Source organism: Scomber japonicus, chromosome 13, assembly GCF_027409825.1.
Source record: "Scomber japonicus isolate fScoJap1 chromosome 13, fScoJap1.pri, whole genome shotgun sequence".
NCBI lineage: Eukaryota > Metazoa > Chordata > Actinopteri > Scombriformes > Scombridae > Scomber > Scomber japonicus.
The window spans coordinates 22,142,186-22,166,612 of NC_070590.1; the positions used below are offsets into that span (position 1 = coordinate 22,142,186).

Consider the following 24,427-nt stretch of genomic DNA (forward strand, 5'->3'; position numbering starts at 1 on the left):
CCTTTATGATGTTACTTGTCTTTAAAAGAGATGCTCTAAAAAGGTATGACATGTCGGCACAATATTTGACAGTCTGGCAGTACAAAGGAATTAAATCCGCCATATGAGATGCAGATTTTTTTTTATTACATTTAACAAATTGACTCAACCCGCTTTGTGGATATCTATATTCAGCCACTTAGACTCTATTGACTTTCTGAAGCAATTACTGTTGAACCAACTTGCACAAGTGTACTGTCACAATGTTGTGATGACTCAACTGTTCAGACAGCAAAATTACTTGATGACAGGCCAGCTCAGTATAAAACTCCAGAAATGATCCTACACTCATGATACATTTATGTCAAGATTCCATCTGGCATCGCCACGTATTATCCAGAGCTGTTTGATAGCCGAGCCGCACAGAACAATAGCTATGGCTCAACAATGAAATTGGTTTATTAAAAGAATGCACATCTGGATTGTCACCACCACGTTCCTTAGGCTTTGATCAAGGGCTGTCTATCTACTGTTGTTTTTAAAAATATATTTGCAACCAAAACTGGAAGTAGAAAACTTCTTCTTTCACTGCATTTAAGTGATTATTTCAAAATTCCTTTGTTCTGTCTGTTAACATTGCTGTATGACATCCTAAATGCGGTTACAGCAAGAAATAATCAAATGAGAAAGACATATGCTTGCTTTCTCATACATTTCCCACAAGACATCAGTAAACAGTCTGCTGCATAATTTAACCTCAGCATAGAATATCAGCTACTACTATACGTGGGGAATAGGAGGATGAATGTTAATAACAAGTCAACAAAAGGGAGAAGCGACTAACGGATATTTTGCCAAGCACAGGGTGATCATCAAAAAAAAGCATCTAGTTTTGCCTCCTTTTTCACATCACTTCCTTGCCTAAACTATATAAATATAACTATACATATTTTGGGGTTTGCTACTGTGAGTGCATTTTGTATGAGCAAGCAAGCTACAGTTTGCTGTTTCAGCACAGTGATGAGGCTTGCCCAGTCAGTCAAAGGTTTACATTAGGAGAAGACAGGAACCATTAAGTGTAGTTGTGCAATTTCCGTATGTACGAGAACAATCCCTGAGGATGCATAATGACTTCAATACCAGTAATGACTCAGGGTAACATTACTATAAATGGTCACTGCAGCATAAAAAGGTCAAAGAGCTGTTCTTAATAATGTGAACACTGATTTCAAGACTGACGAACACAACAGCCAGAAATTAGTACTTTAAAGCAATTAATGCTGTGGGAAACATTTGTGTTTGCACTCACAACTGTGCAATTACACAAAAGGCACTTAAGCTGCTTAATGTCCTGCTATACACAAGTGGTAAACATAGCCTGTTATGCTAATGAGGCCATCAATTAAGCGAATTAATGCATAAATTAGAAAACATCTCTATGTTAACCTACCTGCCCCATATAACACACACCTACTGTAAAATAAGCTTTATCTGGTAGAATCTGGGAGTTCTATTATATTGCTGGCCTTCTCCTTTTTTTTCTCCAATGACCCTCCTGCCCCAGTCTCATAACAGCAGTATATCCTCATAATAATCACTACTGCTGCCTGAGACTTACCATAGCACTGAAAATCTGAGGAGTCTAAGTTCCTTGCACTGAAAAACTCATTGAATGCAGTGAGAACCATTAATCTTGATACACAATTATTACTGGGTTATAGTGAGAGACACCAGCTGTTTTGACTTCAAGACCCTTTAGACGCCCTCTGCTAGCTCTTCACAAAAGCAGTGTCACATTCCTTCTCTGGCTTTGATGAATAACGAGTGTTTTTCCTCATAATTCTGCAGTGCAGCATATTTCCGGCACAAGAGTATTGGTAGATCAAGCCAATTTCTCCTGTGCCATACCTTTTTTTCCCCAGGAACCCAAGAAACTAGAGCATGCACCCGAGTCTGCAGTGATCCTGTGTGGCCATTTTAATTGGGCTCCAGTGAAGCAAATTTCTCTTTCTCCACCAGCTCTATCCCCCTGTTCATATCCTCCTACTGGGAAGAAGATTCAGTACTGTGATATCATATATTCCTCTCATGCTGAGGGTCAAAGTTTTCTTTTACATTAATGGCCTCATCATGACTTACTCTCAGTACACATTGAAGCTTACACAGCACCTGTCCAGGTTAGAGGCTACAATAAAGAAATTCTCTCCTCACTCAGTCAGCAGGTGTTGTAGATAGATTTTGAGATGATGGTCTTGCATTCCAGCAGGTGACACAGCAGCTAACACAACATTTTTGAATTAAGCATGATGGTATATTCTTTACCTTTGACATGCTAGTCGTTTGACAAAATAATCCTAACCCAAGGACCATTGACTTTTAGCCTCATCATGTGGTTTTCATCAGTGGGTGTTTACTCAGTTGTAATGGAAACCGATCAGTTAACATGAGGGCTCAGTAGCTATTATGAACTTCATCCAGAGCACACTTAGAACTTCTAAGAATAAGCTAGTAAGGAGACCATTGAGCTGGGATTGTCATACTAATATTTCCAAGGTAAATAATTAACTATCTAACTTAATTTATGAGCTGAGAAGTGCTAAGAATGATATGGATGAAATCATAAAACAACAGCTACAACTACATGGATATTTAGGCAAAACGGATCTGCTGATAAGACTAGTAAGTAGACAATGGGTTATAACTGTGAAATTGTGGTCTACAATACAGTTTTTCATGGTCTGTAAGAGAGTAAGAGTTTTTAAGGTGACAAATTTGCATTGAATTATATTGAATGCTGTACATTTTACAAATAAAAAATATACAACGAATTATATTATTTGACATTAATTGGTGCCACAAACTGTTGACCCAAAAAGAATCAGTAGCTGATCCCCAGACAGGAGGATGAGGAGAAGACCAAGCAGTCGTATCACCAATAAAGCTGAGCGTGTGTGTCTGTGTGTGCATTAGTGAAAGCCGGGGGTCATATCATGCAGGTCTGGTATTGGTGTGTGACGGAGACATGGCAGCAGGGGTCCGCAGGAGAGCAGCTAGAGATTTGAGCTTATGTCAAAGGAGACAGTTTCTGCCCTCCCCTTCTGCCCACCAACCCACAAAGGCCCAGGCTTGTCAGAGCCCCCCCCACTGTGCTGTCTGGGAGACCTGTTTTCACACACAGGGGATATAGCGCTGCAGCAGTATGTGTGCACGGGTGGCTGTACTTAAAATGCCATTATCCATTACTATCTAGCCAAGAAGCTATTACTAGAGGCAGCTAAATATAAAAGTAGGAAGAATCATTTACATAAGTGCATCTGCTCATATGTAAGACACTGAATCTTACATCATTCTGGCAACATGAAGTGGACAGGGAAATTGATTTCCATCAGAAATGTGAACTCATTTGTCACTTACCTTCCTCCATGGTGCGTGCTGTCATGGATTCACTGTCTGCACCCTGGAACTCATTGAAGTATGGCCGCACTTTAATCTCATACACAATGCCTTTCTTGAGACCAGAGAGAGGCATGTCCCTCTCTGAGGAGACCTTCAAGTCCTGTATTTGCCATGGCCCTGGGGAAGGCAGGCCTGACGTCTGCCGATACAGAACACGGTAACCTTGAATAAACTGGGATGGATTCTCCACCTGTCAGGAGAGAAGAAGACAGTGGGATGACTACAAACTGCATGGTAATGATGTGGGAGGTGTCATTCGCCTGTGTGTAAACTGCTTCAGAGCATTCGGTTTGTGCCCTCTGTCAGTGACAATGCACGCTTAGTTAATCATACAGTTTAATTAGCAGCAGAGAAGCAAGAAACCACATGATGAGAGTTGTTGTGAATGTGCAACAGATGAACAGTATGGCCTGAGTCAGAGATCCTCATCACAGTCTGAACTCAAAGTACTGGATGAGAAAAGATTTTTTTCTTCATTTTTTTTTTTGCTGGTGCATTTCACTGGAAAAGTAAAATATATAACAGGTACAACTCATAGGAATATCCTGTTAACAAGGGTAAAAGCAAGAGAAGGCTTTAATAAGTGATATAAAGCAGCTGTTTATTGTAAGACCAATCCAAATATTTTAGGATCTCTTTTCTTCTTTCTCTCTCTTGAACTTTTGTAGTCTCATTACGCATGCCATTACTAAAATGACTCATGAATCTAAAAGCCTTATAAACAGGGGTTCACCTCCAAAAACTTTTTGTTCTCCTATGTTACGTGAAATAGAATTTAAATGGTTGAAGCAATAAATAAATATAACTATGCTTGTTTATTCTCATCCTCCACTGGTCTAAGAGGACAAAATCAATCAAGACCTACTGTACTGTATACATACTTTCATTGCCATTCAATGTGGCCAATGCAATTGTGTTCTATTCTCAAATCTTATCTGACTTTATATTATCATGAAGTTAAATTAAATTTTTTTTTAAAAGTACTTTACGATATATCTATAAATGAGTCTGTCACACAAATCTTTATCAGTATTGTTCTGACAGAGAAACTCAGGATAAGGTTTGTGTTTAAGATGAAGAAGTCAAGGTTGAGGGTACAGTTACAATTAGGAAACGAGTCTAGAATGGGAACTGTACAATATAATATACAGTTGTACATCTGTGCAACTGTTCCAACAGGACAGTTGCACAGACAAGACAAAGACAACAGTGAGCATAAACCCATCAAGAAGTCTTTGCTTGACACTGGGTAATGAACAAGTGTTCTTCCCACCAATGGAACCAGGTGAAATAGTGTGCACTTACTCCTTCACACAGACCACAAACACAGGTTTATCCTGTCACTGTCAGTCTGAAAACAGTGTTAAAGCACATGGTTGTCATACTGACAGGCATGAAATAGCAGGCTAGTGTAAGCACATCCTAGGTGTGTCATTAACCTACAGCAGCAGACAGAAGGGACACCTTGCCGACAGACAGAAATAGAATTTCACAGATAAAAGGGTGACTGCAAACTGCCTCCAGAAGAGACACATGTAGCGCCTAATGGTGATATATTTGTGTTGGATAGAAACATTAGTCTTGATTCCTGCATCACCTCAAACTATTCTAAATTGATGAAGCATCAGCTTTTCAGACAGTGAATGCGTACCCACCCCCACAACTAATCCAAATCACAGTAACATGCCAAGTATTAAGTCCTCAAACACGCTTAGACAATATTTGTTTTTAATATCTGTTCCTCTGACTGCTATAAATCAGAGTAAAACATAATATTTTCCAAATGTTACGAGTACTCACAGTCCATGTGACCTGCACTGAAGTGGAACTAAGGACTACAGGGTTATGCATGCTGACCACCACATCCCCTAACTCCTTCTGCACGCGACGGTGGTCCACTCCCTGTGCCGTGGGACTGATGTCTGGGAGAGAGAAAGAAGACATGTAGAGTGAAACAGCGATGCCTATTAATAGGAATACATTACAATCCATTGTTTTTTTTCTGTACCTTGAGTCCGGACAGGCTCAGACATGGGGCTGGGGTCTCCTAGCCCTTGAACATTGACTGCCCTGATGATAAACAGGTAGACAGTATTGGGTCGTAGGTCCTTGACTGTGAACTCGGTGGTCTTCACATGGTCTGCCACTGTCTGCCAGCTGTTACTCACTGACTGACTGTAGAAAGAGCATGAAAACATCTAATTAGGTAGGAGAAATCTTTCCATTGCTCAAGAATCCAAAATCTTGAGTTTAGTTTGGGCAATACTGGTGAGACATTCTCCAAGAGACTGGAAGCAAACATAACATGTTACATAATAATGACATGCTTTATCAAAGAAATCTTTTGAGATTCTTCCTGTTATCATCATTAAAGAGTAATCAGAGCAACATTGACGAGACATCCTACACTTTTTTGGTCCTGTCTTTAAATCAATGATTTGGTAAAGAAAGGAAAAAGCAAAGTCTCATGTGCCAATCATATTCTGCTTGAGGTGAGCCTCATTAGCATTTAAATATTTAAATACCAGAAACAACCTTCAGTCTTATAAAATACAGTCAAATATATGGACCCCAGAGCATGCTGCTTTATACTCTCCCAGCTTGTTTGAACGGCCACAGAAACCCCCACATCTGTTACTGCCATGAAAGTTCGGGGTCACTAAATGTGGCTCGAGGCCATAGGTCATAGACATACCCAAAGGCCTCAATGACATAGGAGGACACTGGGGAGCCCGCCTCTTGCCCCGGTTCCCATGACAACGAGATACTGCTCTTGGTAACATCAGTGACCTCTGGCTTGGAGGGTGGCCCTGGGAGTGCCGTCACATTGTGGGACATGAAGTCTGTGAGATCAGTGGAGTCTGACAAAGGAAATGTAAAAAGTCAAAAATGAATACCTGCAAAAGCAAGGCAGTGCTATGCCTCATGTGAATACCATGGTGTTCATTTTTCATATTAATTATTTCTACCTCTGACATCCAAGTAGGCACTCCATGAGGTTTCTCCACTGGAACTGGTAGCAACACAGGTGTACAACCCGGAGTCAGACAGCTATGGAAGACAAATTATGATATTATTTAAACGGTCAAACAAGTTTTTATTACATCTCCAGTATGGAAACTTTAACTATTACAATAATGGCCAATAGTTAAAATCACAAACAATACAACTTTCAGACTGTGCTCTCTGTTGCTATGTGAGACTCAATCCAATAGCCTTGTGACTCTGAGCCCTGATGATTTCTGCAAGCTCTTACGTCAGCCTGGGCTTTTGAAAGAGGTTCACAGCTAGTAGTACAGTAAAAATGCATTAACCTCCATTGGCCTGCATTTGGCTCGAGAAAAGCCAGAGAGTGGATGAGAGAAACTTTAACACCAGCCAATGAAAAAAAAGAGCCCAGTAAGAGCTTATATTAATTTTCTTAATTGATTCCCTCCAATAATAGTCACCCTCCATTCCCAGAACCATCAACATTATCATCATGGGTGCTGACACAGGAAAAAAGAGATATGACGATCTATTTTATATTGGCAATACCTTCAGAGTCACTGACAACTATGCTATCTCTCAAGAGAGAGTAGATGAGGGAGACATAGGCAGAGCACTTTGACACAGTGACAGGGCACTGTATATTTCAGTTCCTCCATTATATTACCCTCTTTAGACTCCTTTCACTAGTCCCTGTCCTTGAGTCCTTGGGTCTTACTGCTGCCTCAGAGATTCAGACTAAATAGCAGCGTTTAACATCTTAAAAAATCAATACTGGCTATTCATCTTTTAAAAGCAACCTGACTACACTTGTCCATTTGAATTACATTCAGCTGACATCAGCCGGCAGATGAGAGAATTTCTTTTTTTTCTCTTTCACATGCAACATAAGGATGTGACGTACAGACACACAACATAATACACATGTTTTTTTGAGTTCTTTGAATACAATACATTTATATCCTTCATTCCATAGATCTTTTTTTTTCATAAGAAGTGCAGTAAAAGTAATGTAACATAGACAAAGTATTTGAGTCTGAAGGAGAAACATGAATAGTTTGGATGTCCTGTGTCAGTATAGTGTATACTGTATATGTATAACTTGAAGGTTAGTAGAATGTTAATGTGCACACAGTATGATTGTTTGCAGAAACACATCTAGGGAAGATTGAACTGATATGGGGCTGAGTAGAAAATGACTTTATTTTCATTTTGGGGCAAAACATTCTCTCAAGCATTAATTAACAACCCTTTGTTTTTATTAATTCATCTTTCAGTCCTGATAGATCTGCTGCCAGGGAACCTCGATTGCTACAATCGCTTACTTCATGTACGGCAAAAAGGCAGCTAATCTTTGTTAACTATTCTGCTCTCCAGCAGGATGTTTAGCTTAAGAGATAATTCTAGTTTAATAAAATGTTTGTCTTATTTTTGTGATTCTAGTACGATTGTACTTATTATTTTAATTGCTGAGATCTGGGGAAAGCAGTCACATCACAAAAAACAAAGAATCGGACGTGAGCTGTCAGGTTTAAAACACTCAGGCTTGCTGCTCATTTCTTTCCCTGTCAGACTTCTATGTAGCAATATTAGCCTGTTCCTCAGACCTCAGTAATTACTTTGACATACACAATATTAACAAACCCTTATAATTATTGTCAAATCTAAAAACAAAATTGTAATAATCAGTAATTATCCTTTGATAGTATGTAACCAGTAAGCCACTGTGCAACCTACTGCTAAAGGTAAAAGGCCACATGTTAACCCCAATGTTTATGCATCTCACTGTAATCTACTTCAACCCACCCTGGCACTCTGGATCTGAAGACTGCCATGCTCCAGCAGAGAAAACCGTGGATCCTTTCCAAGCAGACTGGCCCCGTTCTTTCGCCAGGTGACTGTAGGCTCTGGGTCCCCTGACGCCTGACACCTAAGTACAGTCACACCTCCCAACGCCTGCGTTTGGTTCGATGGGCCCTGGCGGATGATTGGTGGTGGGCGGTCCTTCAGAGCTAAAGATAATAATCAAGGAACATGTGTTATTATTTGAACACATTTCTAGCACTGTAATTTCCTTGTCATGGTCCTGGCGTGAACCAATTACTTTTCTAAGTAGCTAGATGTTGCCTGATTTGTAGATATATTTAAAAAAAAAACATGACCTTATCACAAAGTGTTAATTTGTGATTGCAGTAATTGCAAACCCAATATGTTAGAGTTCAATCTGTTGAATCTGTTGTAAGAGGAAGTGACTGATTTTTAGCTTTATCCACAGTAGGGCAGTGTGCTCGTGGCACTGCATCACACCTATGAGCTTTAATTACTAGGTAAGGATTAACGATGCTTCACCCGTGGTGCTAATTACCGTACCTTCTTTATAACACCTCTCAACACATTCATGCCTGTCCCCGCTCTTCCTACACCCCCCGCCTCCCACCACCACCCACCCACACACACACACACACACAAAACTATACTCTAAATTAGCATGCCAAGAGGAAAAACAATACATCTCTTTTAAAGCTCTTTAAAGGATGCTATATCATCCAGAAAACAGCCTCTGCACTCAGCAACAGTAATTTCTGGAGTGTTGAATCTCTCTAGGCCTTGTAACAACCCCCTGCTTCCAATTTCCTCACTACTGCTCTCCACTGTTATCAGGTCTGTCTCCATTCGTACAAGTGTTTACAGCAGGTCCCCCCCCCCTCGTCTTATCTTTTATCGCACCTCCTTCAGCACAATGAGGCACACAGCAGCTCAAGCAGTGTAGCAGACAGGTACAACTAGGTGTAGTACAGTGTACAGTAAGCAGAACCACATGCAATATGCCAGTTGTTATAGAGGATCAATTGTTTCCATTGTATGGGAATATAACATCATGTTGTCAAGTATTCACTGGGATATGACTGCTATGGCAGAGCGTATGAGTGTGAAATTAAGAAAAATAAATCATTCATACATTGTATTTATTGAGTCAGTTTTCAATTTAAATACTGGCCGCCTTCTCAGTACATGTTTTACAAACCTTTGTTCACCAACGAAACAAAAATAGATAGCGACAGTATGAGGGATTATGAACAATGTTTAGGCTGCAACACTAAGCTAAATACACAACAGGATCAGTGACAGTTGGGTAACTGTGGTGGGAGGGGGGCGGGTGATCCCTCACTTTTTATTAGGACAAATCCAAATAACCGAGTTGGAAATTTCATCATTTCAGCTTTTCTTTTATGGTGTCAGGTTGGGTCTACTATACCTGTAGATTCAAAACAGTCTATTTTTTTTATTTTTTGAAGTCTTTATTATGGCTAAAGATAGACATAGACATCATTACCCCAAGTGATTACAGAGCCAACAACAACATCATATTGATGTTCCTGGTTTAGGTGGAGTCCAGTAAGAAATACAATCATATACTGCAGCTTTAGTGACAAAGGTAATAACAAAATGTTGCTTTTCGAGGTTGTGCTTTACTTATTACTACTACCAGAGGCTCTTCAGGCTATGAAATAAACTGAATTACTTATGTTTACAGACTAATTACTAGCTTTATGGCTGCTGCTAAGTGAATGTTGTTTATTAAAACATTAATTAGATGATTCTACCTAGCAAGCGCAACCATTTCTACAAATATCATTAAACCACTGCTTAAAACAAGAACTGAAAGATACTCTTTGATCAGCCACATTAGCCTCCAGGCATTCTCATTGTCTGTGGGAATCAGTCTGAGAGGTTAAAGCCATACTACACTAAACATCTATGCATTATTCACTCATCATTATCATTATGGCTTTCAAAAATGTGTATCCTGTATTGTTTTACATACATAGAAACTTCTCAAACCACTCTTTCCATGTCTCAGCTGTATATCTGAATACTCAGTAGGTTCTAAACATTTTTCAGCATATATGGCTGAAAACAATGGCACAGTTTCAGTTATCACACATAATCTTCTGGAATTCAACCTTAGAGTGCATGACTCCTTTTCTAAGCACTATTTCCTCATCAAGTTGCTGCAAGTGCCATTATCTCAAGTCTGACTGAATAATTAGTACACCTGTCAATCACACATCTAAGGCAATGCCCATGTTGGAACGCTGGTCTATATCTGAGCCTTTGTAAGGTTTTCTTCTAGCTAATTAACCATTCTTAAATAATGCTAGAAACTGGCACTGTGCAAGCTTCCAAAACTCCACTTGACATTACGCCAAACACTTTATCCGTCAATGTTTACAACCATCAATCAACCACACTTCCGCCAACCCTTGTGCTCTATACCAACATTTTGATATTGATCCTTTTCCTCTGAGTGACAGGACAGGAGTCATTTCCTCTCCAAAAAACACTAAGAGATGTTAATTCAATAATGTGTGGGAGAAGCAGCCAAGAAACAAAAGGAGAGAGGGGCATCAACAGCTTCGAGCTGGCAGCAGCTCACCACTTAGTGCTGACATTAAAGCTTTGTCAAAGAAGTGCAAAGTGTCTCTCCATCAAGGAGACACTTTTATTTTACAGTTTCAGTCTTTTCAGATGAAAAATGAAAAGAATCATTGCGGGTGACTGGCTTTTAGAATATACACATGCATCTTCGTCAGTGTAAGTGTGGACACACAAATAGCCTTTAATACTATATAAAGGATTTAGTATTTTAGTGGCAATGCTGCAAGCTTCTTCAATGGTGATTTGCATGTTTTTAAAGCCTATATGGAATACAATTGGTGTCTGAAGTGTTGTAGCTGTGTATCACCACATCTGAATGTGTGAAAACATTTTGTATGAATACATTCAAATGTGTGAATGTGTACAACACCTATACACACGTGCGTGTAACTTTTTGGTCAAATTAATTGAAAGGTTTGAATGTGTAAAAAATAAAAAAGTGTAAAAAATATCTGAGTAATAGATTTGATTTTCTCTCTCTCTGTGTGTCTTCCATGTGTGAATCACAACCTTTACTTGTTCATTTTTTGTATATGCATGAACTATTGTGGAACTTCTTAAAATGTAACTGCCACTTGGACATAGAACAAACTTATTGTTGTAAATTATCTTATATATTAGTGCATAAAATAAATGATTTCCCTCTTAGGTGATATCTAAATTGTATGGCCTTGATGGTTTTAACATATAGGTCTGGGTTTAATATAAGAAATATACCTTTCTGACAGTCAATAGCCTTAATGTTTTTATTGTAAATATATAGCTCAGAGGAGAGAATCTGTGTTCAAAGTTTACAAGATGCTATTAAACAATAGTATTTACTTCCTTGATGTTATACATTTTACATTTTAATATAAATTATTACAACCTTATATTGTAACTTATATAGATATTAAGAAAAAAATTATATCTTTTTTTTTTAATCAATTGAAAGCCCTAATAAAAAATGCTCATGTGCTTACATCATGAACATATTTTCTATGCATTAAAAAAAACTGGGTTCACTGAAGGTTTATGAATTGAATAAGAATCAGCAGTATTTGTTGTCTTGGACACACCCGATTCCTTCTGCAAACCAATATCATGAATGTCTCAGTCAGTGAGTGAGTGTATCTCTGTGAAGTAACTCGGGTTTATAACATTTAGCTGCAATGATTCAACAACACTGGTTTTGGACTGCAATCCAGACATATAATAACATTATATGCATAGGCTAACATTGAATTTTAATGCACACAGTGCTGCATGTGCACACACAGACACACACACAGACACACAGACATGACGTTACTTTTTTGAAAAGTAGACTGCTATAAGGATACACTTATAGTAGTGTAGGAGTGTATGAGTGTGAGTGTATGAATGTATTCATACAAAATGTTTTCACATGTTCAGATATGGTGATACAAGGCTACAATACCCTCATTTTTTCCAAATCTTTCCAGATGATACCATGGAGGGAAAATGTAATTGCTTCAATCTGGTGGTATTACCTGTGTATTGAACCATGCAATCATGCAATAGTGCATTGAGTGGTCACTAATGCTGTGCATGTACCTCCCTGATGTATAATATACCTAACAGGGCGTAAAAATACTAATTTAAGTAAAAACATGTTTCAACATAATTGCTATTAGTACATTAAGGGGTTGTTAAATCACATGAGTAAAATAAGTCTTTATGTTTTAGCATATTTATAGAAACACATTTCTTTTGTGTGCAAAGGTGGGGTGCTTGTGCATCCAGACTTACCGTCAGCTACCTCAAGCTGGGCTTTGGCCATGATACTGCCTGCAACAGTGAGGGCCTGGCAGATATAATACCCTGCATCAGAGCGTTGCACTGCTGAAATAGTCAGCTCTCCATTCATGGACACAGACACACGGCTGTCTCCCTGTGTTGGCTGGTTTGGAAACAGAAGATCCTACAGGGAGTGAAAGTGGGAAGTAATGTAAATAAAATGAAATGACATACTTGCGTGGTGGACAAAAATATTACATTGAGAGATTGGAACCTCCCAGATGAGATTTTTTTTTTCTTGACAGCAGTATTTTTCATCTCAGTGTGAGGAATTCAATGCCTTCTCCTCCAGTTGTAACCCGAATATTGCTACAGCAACACACAGTTGTTTTGAGCTTACTGCATCTTCACAAGACCATAATCTATATAGAATTGCTTGGCTCTTGAGTAGATAAATCATATCTTTCCAACAGGGTTCTGCATAACTCATCTATGTTGTACCCCAAGGATCAATTTAGGGACCCATACAGGTTTTTGGTCAGGTAACAAACAATATTCTTAGTTTATGTAGATGATAATCAAATCTTTGTGTCCATAAAGGATACCTAAAACTATAACAATAACTAAATTATTTAACCAAAAATTAAGTTTTGATGGTCTTAAAAATGTCTCAATGCAAGACTGCGTTTATTATACTTTTTCATTTACCAACACAACTGACTACTTACACATTTAAACAATAATGTGTATTTTCCAGTAAGGTAAGTGGGTCAATGTCTCTTTCCTACTAGGTCTGAATGGCAGTTTACCCCCAGAGTGATAATCCTGCTGTGATAACCTGCAGTGATGGTCATGAAATTGAGGCATCAGCGTTATCCATTTCTGCACCCCAAGCAGACAAGCTGATGGGCAGGAAAGGACATTAGCTGCTTTCATTATGTCTAATGACTCTAATGTAGCACATGACATTGTTTCTTCCTAAGTGAATTGGCTGGTCAGACTGGTGTAGATTGATGATAAATGACCACTTCATTATCTGTACGTGGCACAAAACCACACACAGCTTCACCCGAGCTTGATCCATTTAGTTTGACTTTTATATTTATATTTGACCGTGGATGCTGCTGCACAATGTATGTATAACTAGAAAGATGGGCATAAAGAGAAATAATACACAATTAATGATGAGACACATAAACAAGTACATATATTTCTAAATCAGTATCCCCACCTGACTACCCTCTCGTTGCCAGAAGATGGTGGGCTGAGGTTTGCCCCTGGTCTCACAGGGAAAGGTAGCCTTTCGTCCTTGAGCGACAATCTGGTCACGGGGTTGCACCACAAACTGGGGTGCCTCTGTGTTAAAGGTCAAATAAACCACAACACAATAGTAGACACATTTGCAAGCTGATTCAAAGTGTGTATTAAAGGAGGGCTATAATTTGAAGCAAAATGCTTAGCCTGAATATCCAGCAGGTTCATGCACTGGGAGTGTGTGTTATTTGTTGAAGATCTATTTCTTGACTGTGCCAATCACTCAAGCCATTCATCCAGCGGCCAGAAAAAATCAGAATGAATTATATCAGGTGCTGTAATTAGCAGGGTGCCATAATGCCCTTCTCTACTCAAGTTTTTGAAGTCACATTAACCATCTGTGGACCCGCACATTGAAAGAAGTGAAGTAGTAAATCCACTGTTTTTACAAAAGACTGCCAGGGGAAGTCAAGGGCTGATAATAGCAATGTAGATATGCATGTACAATATAAGTTTGATGAATGTGTTTGTGGAATGCCACAACAGTACATGCATACATGTGCGTGATTAAAAAAACTGAAAAAAGAGCAATGCATGCACAATGGGATCAGCTCTTACTTACCAACAGGGCGAGCTGGTGACACAACAATGGTGTGGGTGAGATTATAACGCACAACACAGAGAGAAGGAGAGCAGAGGAGTAGAACAGAGGGACAGGAAAAAAAAAAAGAATGAAAATCAGAAATGAGTGAGATGGAGTTGGGTTTCCATCCATGAAATTCAGAGGGGGTGGGAGGAGGGTGGAGCTCAGTCACCAATGCAGGTGATGGCATAGGCCTTGAGGGAATGACACCTTGGCAACAGTAAGGAGAAAGGGTGACCCAATGCCAAAAACCACTCGCTTAAGTGATTTATATGCAATGCTTTAGTTATGTCACAAAAATAACACATTCACCCAGTTAACAGATGTGTTTTTATATCAAGGTGTCTCATATTAATGAAGTAAACTTTCACAAGGGCAGGTTTAGAACAGATTTAATTAAACTGATTAAATACAACAAAAAATAATTATATGAAAATGTACATCATTCACTGCCGGAGTCTCATTAATTACTTTTGTTGCATCTACAATATCTCCTCTCATCAGCTATATAGTAATAAGTGAAAATAATTAAAACATAATGTCATAACAGCAAATGAATAAATAGAAAAACACTAACATCTATTTTATTTTTTCCTTTTTTAAGATTGTCCATTACTTACTGCCTTCCAGTAGTTTTTGTTTTATAACCTGTGTTAACTCATCATACATTTTTTGAGTATTTCACACAAGCACAGTCACAAATCTTACCCAATATAACATATCACTCAATATATGTCTTGAGTGACTCCAACACCAATCTTAAAGTTGGATCAGAATATGTTTTTAAAACAATAACGCAGTTCATGGATGAATAATAGAACAAGAATATGAATTTTACACACAAAGTACATGATAAAGAAGGAATAGAAAGTTAATGTTATGAGATCTATGATGTGTAGTATGTATGATGATGCATGACATACACCTTATTCGGGTGTTGAGTATGTGTTATTGTCTTGTTCCAAGTCAAGTGTTACTCATTTGAGTTGTATGAGCAACGCTTTCACGCACTCCTGTGACAAACAGCCATAAGCAGAGCAGATCTGACTTGCCAAATAGCAATATTTTTATTTTCACATCATCAACCTTTACTATGAAATAGCTCCCTCCCGTCGATATAGATTAAATATGGAGTGAGTGGGCTGGATGGAAAATGAACCCCCCAGGAAAGGTCATAACAGTTCACTTAAAGCTGGCTAGATTGTTCATCTCTGGAGCCTAGCAGGAGATCTGGAGCAATCTACTACATCAGTCTGCTATATGAAACAAAAACTGAGGCCAGGCCCAGCCTTTCAGCAGGGGGGCAATAACGCTTGTAAAAATGAGCAATAAAGGACTGATTGTCCTGTGGTCTACTTTGGGAGATACAAAAAAATTTATCAGGGATGGGTTATGAGCTTTGCCACGAGTGAGTCCACAAGCAGTTACCCACCTCTGATAGTCAGGTAGGCAGAGGCCTCCACTTTACCCACACGGTTCTCTGCTTGGCAGGTGAAGGTCCCCTGATCATTGACTGACGCTTTCTTTATCCTCAGCAGGGAATCCTCTTTTTCATATCTGATGTCATACCTGGCGACAGAGAGGAACAGCTGAAATCAAGCTAACTGCAGTCTGCATTAGTGACAAGTCAAGTGACATCTAACGTTGATTTGATCAAACCGGAAGATCAATAAAAAATTATACAGCATGTGTATTTTTAATAAAGTAAATATAAACAAGAAACATGGAAATTGAATCAAGCTTGTTTAAACTTGTGTGATGTCTTAGATGAAAGCTCTTATAAAGGTTGTGTCATTTTTGATAGAATAAAGACAGACTTTCTGAGGCAATTAAGACTCCCTGCTGTACACACTGCTGCAGAGGCAGAAAAAGGAGAGCAATTATGCTGCAATGAAGGCATGGCAAAATGAAAGGTGCTTTCAGCTGGAACCCTCACTGTTCCACTATTTCAATATTTATAAAGACGAGCCACCCACTGTGGTGTGGGCTGTGCAGCATGCTATACTATATGTGTATGTGTGTGTGAGTGTGTGAGTGTATCTGAGTGGGAGAGAGCAAAGAAAAGAGAGGGAGACAGAGCCAGAGACAGATAGACAAACAGTCTGAGAGCAAGGGAGTGGCACAGTCTGACAAACTGAATTTGATGAATGAGCCGAGCAGTAAGAAATAACTAATTCATAGAGACGTTCCATGCATCAGTTTGTATCCACCAGTGCAGCATACTGTACTGTGAAGCAGTACTGGTGCAGCAAGAGTAAGAGAAACATCTCAGCTACCAGAGTTTAGATAAGCGCCTCAGAGGGGCAACAGACAGAATGAGTAGAGGAGCAAGAAGTCAGGCACTCCCTCTCTGGGGTCTCTTTTGGCGTGAGAGATCCTGTGAAATTGTCTAGCCAGCCATACTGATTCAGGGATGGAAGACAAGTCAGGCAGAGAAATGGCACAAGGGGTGAGAAAAAGTCACATTTGAAATAGATGTTCCAAAGGGTGTGGGGAGAATATCGATGGGGGTTGTGGGGTCTGTCCAGAGTCTGGTGAGGACTCCATTCACAACACATCTCTGACCCAGATACAGACTTCCCAGGAGGCTGACTGGTTTAGGAAAAGAATGAAAGAAGTGGAAGAAGGGAAGTGAGGCGAGGCAGGTCTGAAAGTAGGACATGTTTCTGGAGTCAAGGGGTACTGAGGTAGAGGGCAGAACACAGGTAGGCAGGCAGACTGCCAAACGGAGAGACAGGTAGTTATTATACCCTCTCAAACAGTATATTCTTAAACCATGACACACCTGAGAGGGTGCCACTTTGTTTTCTTATGGCAGTAATGGCTTGTAACAGGTGCTAGTTTAACTTCTAGCACAAGTAAACATTTCTCTCTCTTTTTCTTTTAAAGGAGAGTAGTCTAGTAGTTGACTCCCTAGGTCTACCTCTCTAGGCATCACAGGCTCCATATTCACTCAAATTTTATACATTTAGGTAATAAACTTGATATATTTGATGTACTCGATAGCAGTTGCAGTAGTAACTGACTACACTTCCACAAACATAATCTGTAATTAGTTTTACAGTATAGCTGCCAAATATCCATGAATCAAAAGCAGGAAAACGGTGCAGAGCTATGAATAAACAGAGTCGAAAACTATGGAAGTGTATCTAGTGCTGCATAAACAACTCAGGGCAGGATTTTGTGTGTATGCATAATTAAGACTAGATGTATCCAGAATTGACATACATCAATCAAGACAGTTTATGTAACAGTGAATGACAGAGGTCGCCGTGACCGAATTCTTTTGATTCAGTCTCATAATATGTCTGAAATTACAAACAGTAGATCATTAAGAAAGTGTTTGCCTGACTTTAGTGATTAAATTTAATTGTCAAGTGTGTTAAGTTTTCTTACATAAATCTGAATCAATGCTCAACTGAATTGCAGAAGTATTTGAACTGTTCTGGGAGTATGCATAAATATAAGTTATGCACTGACGCCTAACAGTATGAGATGTTTGTCATTTTCTTATCAGATTTCTGAAACTTTAAATAGAAGGACTACTTCAAACCTAGCAAAGACATAGAAAAGGTTTTGATGGACAGCCAGATTACATAATGAGTCATAATGTAATTAAAAGTATAATGTGCTGATCAGTTACTGTTAAGATCCACATGACAGGTTCTTAATGACTTTAAAATATGTGCATTTAACATGCACTTATGATGTGGGCACACAGTGGTGGACCAAACCGCAAGAAGACTTTAAAGCATGATGTTATCTAATGCAACAACACCACAAGTTATAGCTTCAGAATGACCGCAGAAGTGAATTAACACCTTTCCGACTGACCTGACATTATTAACTTCACATAGACACAATTCCTTGTAGGGCTTAAATATTGGATTTATATCAAACATATTATCCTGCTATATGTCCACACCTGGACCTTTTGGTGCCTTATGTGCAATACAAAGTATTATGGTATTTTAAGTGAGCGACCAAGGACACACCTTCATCTCTTGTTAGCATTGTAGTTCAAACAGCAAATAATGAAATTCTCTGCAGCTAATAAATGATTTTTGCCTCGCTGATGAAAGTCTTCCATGAGTATTATGTCAAATCTTTTTCTGTCCTTGCGGGACTCATTAGCTCTGCTTCAGCGCATATCCATTATCACTTTTACTGCATTAATATGTGCACACAAACACACACACATATATAGACAGACATATGCACTATACACATTCCTCACCTGCCACGGGGAATATCCACGTCTTCCTTTTTCCAGCGCAGAGTAGGCGGTGGGTCACCATGGACCTGACACCTGAACTCCACACTCTCTTCAACTAAGACCACCTGGTTCACAGGCCGCTGCACAAACACTGGTCTTTCTGGATGTGGGCAGAGCACATAACATTAAAGCTAAATATACCTGTGAAGGACAGTCATTTCAGTACGTGCTAGTGAGCAGTAAGTACCTGAGAAAGTCATGCTCTATTACTTATTGAACCAGTGGATCTCATACTTACCAAACACAGAGAGCTGAGCTTTTTCACTTTCCCTCTCCCCAACCATGTTGGTGGCTACACACACATAAATCCCAACATCACTCTTCTTCGTGTTTGAGATGGTCAGCTTTCCCCCACGAACCTGAGAAAAAAAGGTATTCAATATCAGTTAACCAGTACAACACAAAGTGCTTTACATTGTAACTGTGCTAGTTGAATGTGATCTGGTGAATCATTCAGTATGTGATTTAGAGTGTAAGAGTAGTTTAAAAGGCACAAGAGTGCCCCCTGGGGAGTGACCCACTGTGATCCTGTCATCTTTGAGGTCGAGACGAGCCTTATCTTTCCTCCAGAAGGTGGTGGGCTCAGGATGCCCGCGTGGAGGCTGACACTCGAGACTGGCGGTCTCTCCGACCGCCACCACCACATCCTGTGGGTTCTGTCTGAAGTCATCACGTAACACTAAGAGACAAAAGAAGGGAGCATGGGTCATTACTTTTGCTGTGACAAAGGTTCATTCAGTTGATTAGTTTGAAATTTACTTTAGGTTCAGCCGTTTCATTATGAGAAACAGAAACGTACTCTAAGACTGAGCTGTCTTGGGCTATATGACCTCTACCACCTTTTTCTAAAGTGAGAGTCTGAAGATAATTCTATCAAGCAGACAGCCTCACAGGACCCTCAGCAATCTCTTGTCTCTTGTCTTTAATAATACAGCCATCCCCCTAAGGCTTTAGGTATGGGCTCTTCAGTGATCATAGTAGATAAATGTAAGAGTGTGTAAAGCCTGGTAGGATTAACAGTACAATATACAGAGGAAAGACACCTAGAATAGCAGAAACAAACATAAAAGCAAAGCAAATCCACAAAGAGGGACGTCTAAAACAATAAATGAAAAATCCTACATTAAAGAATTCACACAACACTAAATTTCTACAGCCCTACTGTGGGTACGGATACTATTCGCCAAACACTGTGATGGTATATGACATACATTAAAACACCAATGCTTATTGTTTTTATGTAAAACCACACACTGGAGGCAGCAATACTGAGACAGGCACGGTGGACAATTTGACCCGTGGTTTGCATTGGATGAAAGTTTATAGAGTCCATAATGGAGTCCATCGTCAGGGGAGTGTGAATGAGCTCAGTCCATTAAAGCTATCCTCTAGGGTTTGAGTATTAGAAATATAGCATATACACATACACATACACATATTGGCCTGATGATTGTGCTAGAGGCAAATTCAGAGGGTCACCAAATCATTAAAATGCATCCTCTGGGAACCTTAAATAGCCACTTAAAATTCTATAACAGAATATTATAAATGCAATACTATATAAAAGGAGCAAGTCTAGGCTCATCAGGAGTATCTAATGTGAGCTTTATGGATAAAATGTTTGTCTGAATAATAACACCAAAAATGGATGTTACTTTATGGTTTTAAATAATACCATGTTCTTTTCCTCAAAACTAATAGAATGGTATAATCTACCCTAGGCTGCACTGTCTGTGAAAACAAGGTCACTGGTCAATGTGTGCTGTGAAGTTCACAATAATCAGACTCCAATTTTACTATTAATTAGAATATTCATGATTTTGACAAATTAAATAATCTATGTTTTTGTTTCCAAAACCTTGGATAAAAGCAGCAGTTTGAAGATGAGTGTTTGGTTTGGATTAGACACAGGGTCAGACATTGGTTTCTTGAAAAGAGTAATAGAGGATCATATCTTTTGAAAAAATGCACTAAAGGTTGTCCATACCTTTCTCTAGGGTAATAAATACTCTAAGGGTGGCAACAACTCAAGAGGCCAAAATTATAACAGTTCCATGCTTAATAAAATATGCCACATTTGCTTTTCTAAAATCATGAATGTAACAATCTAGAACTTTCATGATGAATTTTTCCATAAGAAGTTTTTTTTCTTTAATCTCCCACAGTTGCACAAACATATTCATTTATCCATTACAAAGACTTCTGTACTTGTGTGTTCAAAGGAGAGAGAACATCAAGAATTGTCAGACAATGCCAGTAAAAGCCGTACTTGTGCATTTTCAACAGAGGTACTGTATGAGCTAGCTGATGTTGAGTTAAAAGGTTAAAGCTTCAAAATTTCCTAATTCTGCCACAGCTGTTATCCCAAATATCAATTCTAAAAGCTACTGCTTTAAGTAGATACAGGAATGACTGTACTGCAAGGCATCACTGGAATTATGGTTAAAAATAGACATTGTTATTTGGATCCTACAATGAATTGTGGCCTCTTTGCATTAATAGCTTATGACATGATGTTTTTGTGAAAAGCCTTACTGTGGTCCAGATTTGAATAATAAAGTGTCTTGTGTAACACCAATCATGGTGAAAATAAGATAAAGTAAAAAAAAAAAAAATTACAGTTAAGATTTTTTTTGTTCCAGTTCAATGAATGACTAATTAATGCCAAACTAATGAATCTAATTACAGTTCACACTTACTGCCCACTTCTCTGTATCCCATTTATGTAGACCAACTAAAAATGTTTATGTTTGTCAATGTTCTGATGGTTTTCCAGCCAATCTCGAATGTAAATCAAAATGTAAATCAAATGCATGGTGCATGACGAAAACTAAATGATAGAATGTAAAACTCTGAGCAGCATAGATTAAAATAAATGTTCTTGGTTTCAGTTTTCTTTTCATCCTCATTACAGTCATAAGCTGTTCAGCTGATATACTGTAGCATGAATTCCAAGTCCCAGAGGACACCTCTAGTGGAAAAAGAAAATCAGGAAGGAGCCAAAGGCCCTTTGGCGTGGCTGTCAATCATACCAAGTCTGTGCTGGAGTAAATGAGTCTCAGTTGCAGACACTACTTTGGCACAGACATACGCCTGGCTGGCTGTCACATGGTTGTATTCACTTAGTGACCCATTCCATAAAAGCGGCAGTCCGCTCATGTAGTCATACAACTAACTTCCAATAAAGATGCTTCAATAACAGCAAAGCTTGTCTCAAGAGACTGTGGAAAAGACACACAAAGACAAAAAAGTAGTGGGTATCTCAAGATATTGAGTAAAAACCTAATTAAAGAAACGTTTCTGTAATAGTAAGGCTGAGAGTAGCTATTGTTTTCGAAATGATTATAATTGCTAGAACTGGGACAAAATCTAAAAACCCCATGCTAACATCAGATGCAAACAATATGTTGTCTTTTACAATTGCTGATAAGAGTGATCAATATATTAGTCAATTCCCAGTTGTATCTACATCATTTAAGTTCCAAACATATTTTATTAGTCTCTATTGCCTTTTTCTTACTTATTGTCTCCAGTTCTGGGGTAATTCCAATTTGTACATTACCTCCAAATTATTAAAATCTATGTTTTTCAATTTTGTTTGATTGATGGTGTACATAATATATCATGTCTAAATAAATGAGAAGTGAAAAACTTATTAAAAGACAGTCTCTTGGTAATAGGCTACTGCAAATTTAAAGGAGTATGGGGGTGGCATTTGTCTAGATACATAAATGCTGTTGGTACCAACTGAGGTTGTGATTTATTCAATCCCGACAACATGCATTACTCCTCTGCCATGACGGCTGCCCCTTACATGTGGTGCCCCCCCTTTTCCTTTCCCGCTCTCACTACGAGGCCTCTGCAGGTTTCTGTAGCTGGTGTTCATTAAGGCATGTGAGATGTGGGATGTTGTTCTCATCTAACGGTCTCAAATGTGGAGCCCCTGTGGAGGCAGCACCCATGTGTAGTCTGTTGTTGGGTGGTAATTATTTCAGATGGTGGGGCCGCCAACACTACCTAATGTTGTCTGATTGAGTATTGCTCAATTATTCAAACAAGCCATTCAGGGGACTTACTCGTTCAGCAGTTTCATTTATCAAATCAGAAGGAGAATGATTTGTAAATGGGCTTCATTTCACGGCACAATAGGTGGTTAAAATATGTGACAAGGTGGAAGTATCTGAAAACAAATAATACACAGGACTCATTATATGATTAACAGGAGTAGGGGGGATATGTGGTGGTTGTAAATTTTAATATATATTCCATCTTAGCATCCTGATTTCTTGAGACCCTCTTCAATGGCAGCAGTACTCTATCAGTGAATGTAATTTCACCATTTCACCACAACCGAAAATCCATGAAGCCACTTGAGATTTTGATGCAGATTGCTCATTTTACAAGCCCCCCAAATGACTCAGAAGTAGAATATCAACTCCATTTGGTAACAAATGTGTATATTTCGAGATACCTGGTTATTCCTACAAAGTTGGTGATGTTTTAAAATCTGCCCCAGGTCTGCACAGACAGTTTGTGTGTCTGGCAATGCATTTATTATCTTCTTAATGTCAGGTGCATCCATTAAGCTGGCAAGCATTTACTGCCTCTCTTTAAGTATGCAAGTAAATGCTGCTGAGTGTTGTTAGTTACATCACACAGCCAAGATAAGAAAAAAATACAATAAAAATGCTTCATGTTATATTTTAGCCATCCTGGTGGCATGGCTGAAAGATGGCATTTTCTCTCCAGAGTTATCAACTATTGGATAGATTGCAGGCAACTTGGTACTGATGGTGTCCTTAAGATGACTACGACTGGTGATCCCTACACTTTGGTGGTAAACCACACCTTGGAGGCACAGAGATTTCCATCTAGCCCTACCAACAGGTCAAAGTTTCGACTTGTTAGACACTTCATGACATAATCCCTACAACTATTGACTGAATTGTGATTGCTTCAGCTGTGCTTCATAATATCATTATTAACATAATCTTCTAACTGTATCAGCGTGTTAACATGTTAAAGATAGTATCATTAGCATTCTCTTACAACACAGCTGAGCCTGAGTACAGTGTAGACTGATACGTCTTCGTATGTCATCCTAGGTTTAACATAAGTGTGAGACAGCTTTAAATTGTTGTCTCAGCGTCCTCCAACAATTTAGCTGTCTGGTGACCCCAGGTAGTAAGGGTAGGCTATATTTGTATGGTGTGAGATATGTTTTTCAGTAACATTACACAACCTCTCTCAGTCCCTGTCACCCATGACTTGGGGGTTCATTGAAACCAAAGTGAAAATTCAGTCAGGTTTCTGCCATTATTCATAAATGTCTCACTATTTTAGTCCTTGATAATTTTGTTGTCTAATGTACACAACAGCCTTGTGGGTTTGTTAGTGGTTATTAGAATCCAAATGTAAAGTCACTAGAAAATTAATTTCACTTGTAAAATTAGAGTTGTAATTTTTACTAGTGTCCTCAATGCATCTGTGACAAAAGACGGGAGGTAGTGTGAAGATGCTAACGCTGGTGCATTTACTAATCATTCTTGACCTATTAATTTAGAACTAATTGAGTGAATTCATGAGCGTGAATTCATTGAATACAACATCCATTCACTTCATAAAACAAAACGGTAAATAAACAAGGTGTG

At 38.8% G+C, this 24,427-nt stretch overlaps 1 protein-coding gene across 1 annotated transcript in view; it reads right to left on the reverse strand.

Annotated features, from left to right (window-relative positions):
• LOC128370838 (roundabout homolog 2-like) overlaps positions 1–24,427 on the reverse strand; it is an 82,049-nt gene that overhangs the window by 9,667 nt on the left and 47,955 nt on the right. Inside the window, exons 3-14 of the mRNA XM_053331008.1 lie at positions 19,298–19,455; positions 19,015–19,135; positions 18,738–18,876; positions 15,933–16,069; positions 13,835–13,959; positions 12,616–12,787; positions 8,230–8,435; positions 6,405–6,486; positions 6,131–6,296; positions 5,444–5,610; positions 5,236–5,357; positions 3,394–3,625 (exon numbers count right to left, since the gene is read on the reverse strand). Coding sequence (XP_053186983.1) covers positions 3,394–3,625; positions 5,236–5,357; positions 5,444–5,610; positions 6,131–6,296; positions 6,405–6,486; positions 8,230–8,435; positions 12,616–12,787; positions 13,835–13,959; positions 15,933–16,069; positions 18,738–18,876; positions 19,015–19,135; positions 19,298–19,455 — 1,827 coding nt within the window. The remainder of the gene's footprint in view (positions 1–3,393; positions 3,626–5,235; positions 5,358–5,443; positions 5,611–6,130; positions 6,297–6,404; positions 6,487–8,229; positions 8,436–12,615; positions 12,788–13,834; positions 13,960–15,932; positions 16,070–18,737; positions 18,877–19,014; positions 19,136–19,297; positions 19,456–24,427) is intronic.